This window comes from Merops nubicus, unplaced genomic scaffold (assembly GCF_000691845.1).
Source record: "Merops nubicus isolate BGI_N331 unplaced genomic scaffold, ASM69184v1 scaffold36098, whole genome shotgun sequence".
Taxonomy (NCBI): domain Eukaryota; kingdom Metazoa; phylum Chordata; class Aves; order Coraciiformes; family Meropidae; genus Merops; species Merops nubicus.
Window position 1 is genome coordinate 11,803 of NW_008624339.1, and position 4,528 is coordinate 16,330.

At 44.8% G+C, this 4,528-nt stretch overlaps 1 protein-coding gene across 1 annotated transcript in view; it reads right to left on the reverse strand.

Annotated features, from left to right (window-relative positions):
• The window catches only part of TEF (thyrotrophic embryonic factor), a gene marked incomplete at its 5' end in the record, with an annotated part of 6,715 nt that extends 3,120 nt beyond the window's left edge, over nt 1-3,595 (reverse strand). Inside the window, 3 exons of the mRNA XM_008945357.1 lie at nt 505-725; nt 2,164-2,520; nt 3,565-3,595. Of these exons, the coding sequence (XP_008943605.1) occupies nt 505-725; nt 2,164-2,520; nt 3,565-3,595 (609 nt within the window). The remainder of the gene's footprint in view (nt 1-504; nt 726-2,163; nt 2,521-3,564) is intronic.
• Between the last annotated feature and the right edge of the window lie 933 nt (nt 3,596-4,528).

Genomic DNA, 4,528 nt, shown 5'->3' on the forward strand with positions numbered 1-4,528 from the left:
CCCCCCCGAAACTCAATTCACCCCCCGTGAAACTCTAAAATTTCACCCCCCCTTGAAACTCGATTTCCCCCCAACCCCGAAACTCTAAAATCCTCCCCCTCTAAAATTTCCCCCCCTGAAATGCTCCCTTTACTTAGCTTCGATTCAGGAATGAACTTCCACAAAAATACCCAACCTGTTGTGTTGTCTGGGCTGCTTAAAGCCAGCTCAGACATAGTGCTCGGTAAACAGACACAAGGGGCTTCAAGGGTAAAGCTGATGAGGATGGGACCTGGTAGTTCTAATTTCTGTGTCTAGCATGATAAGTTCCTCCTGCCCACTAATTATCTCACGATACCAAGGCAGCAAAACAGCAAGAGCAGCAGTGGACTTGCCAGTTCTATTTTTGGCAGTGCTTCTGCCCAGTCACACAGGTACAGACCATCAGCTTTATGTCAAAACGTGTGGGCAGAGTCAGAAACTTCAGTCAAGCCCTACAGGAGTTTGCAGCAATAAATCTGTTACCTTTTGCTCGTCTGGGACAAAAACTTTCTTGGCTTTTTTAATCATGGGTTGTGGTTTCAGGTCCTCTTCAGTAAACTTGTGCTTGCGAGGGTTGAAGAGCTCACCACCAGGCACACTGGAGAGCACTAAATCAGCTGGGTCAGGGTTAAAATTCACCTCCACTTCTACGCAGTCAGGATCAATGGGGCTGGGAGTATTTCTCTCATTTTGTGGTGGGGACTCTGGCAACAACAGGAAAAGTTACAATACGTTCAGCAAGGATGAAGAAAATTGACTTAGAAGGCAGCTTGGGTACCTCTATTTGTTGCCCTGCTGTGGGTAATATTTAATAGCATTATTTGGTGTTTCCCTGGACAGCTGCTAGCACAGAGAGAAGCTGCACAGTCCAGTTGGTATTACAAACTCCAGGAACACATGCCAGAGACATGAGTAGGTTGATGCAGGACAAGAGTTACTACTTCCCCAGCAAAAACTACATGCTTTGCACATCTAAGAAGCATCTTCACAGCCCTGAGAAGTGAGAGACTTGGATCAGCCTGAATTTGGTGCCATAAAAAGCCTTGCAGAAAACAAGCCTGCTCAAAGACCCCCAGTCCCTGGGTCCTGCAAAGCTCAGAGAATTGCATTTCCAAACCGAGGACTAAATAGAGGTGGGTTTGTTACAGATGCAACAGCATTCTACTTTTCACCACATGGAAACAAAGGTCCCAGCAGAATGTCTGACACTGACAGTGTTCATACGGACTTGGCCATATTTATCTATTGCTCAAAAATTTCATACACACAAACTGCAAATGTCAGTGCAGTCTGAAGTAGTGAACAATTAATAAGTGTTTTCAGATACCACTCAAAAAAAGCCACACTCTGCACCTTACTGGAGGAGTTCTGCATTTTGCCTCTCTCTTGCAGGTCCATAAGATACCCTGAGCAAAATGCTTTCTGCAAAGCCTGCTCATAAAATAGTACTGTGAAAGTCTAGTGGCTATCATGTTTAAACTCCAAATCTAAGGCAATCTGAGCTGCTAAATTCTTTAACAGAGAAGAGCTCCATAACACAAATGAAACGCAGAAGTTTCCTCACACAGTTTTTTTCTTTGTTCCTCCACTCCCACCTCAATGTGCCACAGAACATGAAACTGCATCAATAACACACCTTTTTCCAAGTGTCTGTGCTCACATTTCACAGGCTAGCATGAAAAGACTGCTTCACTGTTATCTGAGGTACATTAACTTAGCACAAATTCACCCAAGCAGACTAAGCCACCGAGGGAGCACAAATGACTTGTCACAAACCATCAAATCTGTTGTGAAATAACCTGAGAAACTATCCTCTCAACGTGTCCAGCTTCTCACTAGACTAATAATACCAAGAAAGCAAATGCTTTATGTTGGTGTTTCAGCTCTTCTGATCTCAAAAGAGAAACAGACTGCATGCTGAGAGCCTCATTTTTTCCAGGAGGAGGAGGAGGGGAAGAAAAGGAGAGGCAGCATCTTCATGAATTGACACAAGGACTAAAGCTCTAGACTGAGCATATTTGTGCAGCTTAACCTGCCACAGCTAACACTGACAGGTCAACATGTCTCTTCTTTGACCTAAAAAGGCAGCTTTTAACATGAGAACACCACGAGTCCCTCAGAGCCCTATATGAGTGTGTCTACCTGTGCTGGAGGCTGCTTCAGATTGCTGGTAAACTGCAGTGGAAGAGGATGATGCAGGAGAACCAGTGGAAGCACTGGCAGACTCCTTTCCTTCCAGCTCAGCCACAGGCAAGAGTGGATTCTGGTTCAAATCCAGGTGAGTAGGGCTGGAAGGAATTCCATTCTCCAGCAGGAACTCATCCAGATCCATGTACTCCAGGTGGAAGGACTCGCCGTCGTAGGGAATAGTTTTGTCCCAGATGGGTGGCATAAGGGAAGCTGAGACTGCCATAGTGCTGGCAGCTGCTGCCTCATCTTCCTCAAGCTTGATCTTCTCCTTCTCTTTATCTGAAAGATACAAGTAGGTCACTGTACAAGCTGTCATACAGGAAAGACTCAAGGTTTAAGAGTCTAACAAAAATCCCCACGAAAGGAAATTCAGTAAATGGTATTTCTTCCTCTCAGAGGAGTCACCTAGATACAAACAAGAAAATAAAGGTTTTCAGATGAAAACTAGTCAAAAGGTCCTCGGGACACCAGAGACCTGGCTGTCTATTGTTGAGTGTCTTAGAAGGATTTCTCTCAGAAATGACTCAGCATGTCCACACAAAGCAGGAGTGCCAAATGCTGTTCACTAGAGATAGCTCAGAGGACCTACAGTGTTCACTCTTGGGGGAGATGTCTAATGAGGCACACTCCCACACCTCACCCCCAAGCCACACAAGACTGATGAAATTTTCTCTGTTTACTGTGCTACAGTGCCCAGATTACAGAAAAATGGCTGTTTCCATGTTCCCCATAGCTACTGAATCTTAACAATTGTCTGGGACACGATCCAAGCAGAAAAGTTATGGAATAATTATATCATTTAAGAGATAAAAATAAGCTGGCAGAAAACTAAGGGGGGGAAATAAAAATCCAAGTAATCTCCTTGATCCAGTCCTCCAGAGAGGCTCTACCAGCACTGAAGGAGGCACTGCAGAAGCAGCACTGCTGTCCAAAGGACCATTCACCAGTCCTACCCTCGTCAACCCCAAACTGGGTCTTACCACAGGAGCTGACACACCCTCGGCTCAACAGAACCTGGGGCACACACCAGACCAGTTTGGATCTCCAGGTCTTTGGCATTTGGGTTTTCTAGACTGCCTGCAATCTGCTTGAGGAGTGCTCTTCCTTCCTGGGGGTGGGAGTGGGCACGAAGCTCTGCTCCAGATCAGAAAAGCCTATTTATACAAGCCCTGTTCTGGCAGAACTGCCATTCCTCCCAGCCTTAGCTGGTGTGGAACTGAGACTGAAAGAGCTTTTTATGGTTTAATGAGCTGTGCTGCCATCCAAAGTAAATCATCATTTTAATCTACCACACTCTGATCAGCTCATACAAAAGATTCTGATTTTAAACTGAACGGCAGAGAAAACACTCACCAGCCACCAACTGGAGACTAAGAGCAAGTACCTAAAAGAACATGTTAAATTTAGACCAGAGGTTCCTGAAGCTAAGCTTTGCTTTTGGCCTTCCCCTTGCTGCTTCACAGGGCTGCCTCTGAACTCCTCTCCCTGCTCTAAGCTCTTCTCTGCAGGGTCTTCTCTTCTTTTGCAACTTTCCTACCCTTTGCCTGGGCAAAGCAAAGGTGCAGGTTAACAACCATGATCCAAAACAACCTGAATGTTTCCAAACAGCTCCTGCTTGAAGAAAAAAAGAAGAGATGAAACAGCTTCTACTCTGCTCCACGTGTAAGGATGATTTCTCCTGCTACTGAAGCAAACCCCTCCAAACTGGCACTGCCATGCTACATCCAACCTAGGAATCAGGGACTGGATTTCCTCAAGGTCTGCACAGTGCCCAACTGAACCCAGATTTGCAGTAGGGGTTGTGGCTGAATGATATCCTCGTATCACCAAAACAACTGCAAGTGACAGTAATGAATTCTTTGTAGAACACTTTGTTGTTTTAACAACGTGATAAAAACCACTTGTGACTGTTGAGTCAAAATGTCAACTAAAAAGAAGAAAAAAAAAATCACTTTACTCTTGAAAACAAAAGTATTCCATCAGAAGTTATGCCAGCTTTAATGCAAGCCAGCAGGGCTTTTGTTTTGCAGCATCTAATACAACACCTCTAACAGAGGAGAAATCTTAAGTGATTAGTAGACTAAACATAAAGCTTCAAACTATTTTTCAGAAGGCAGATGCCAAGAAGACCATACTAGTGGGGTATGTGGCTCTCCTCAGATCTTTCAATGCCTCTTAGATGTTACTGGAGTCCAGCAGGATGATGGTGCACCTAAAAAGACTCTGGTCCCTCCCACCTACTCCTGCTGTCGCCCCTGTCTCACACCAGATTAAATCCTCTCTTCACATGAGGAGATCATCTGAATTTTTTTTAATC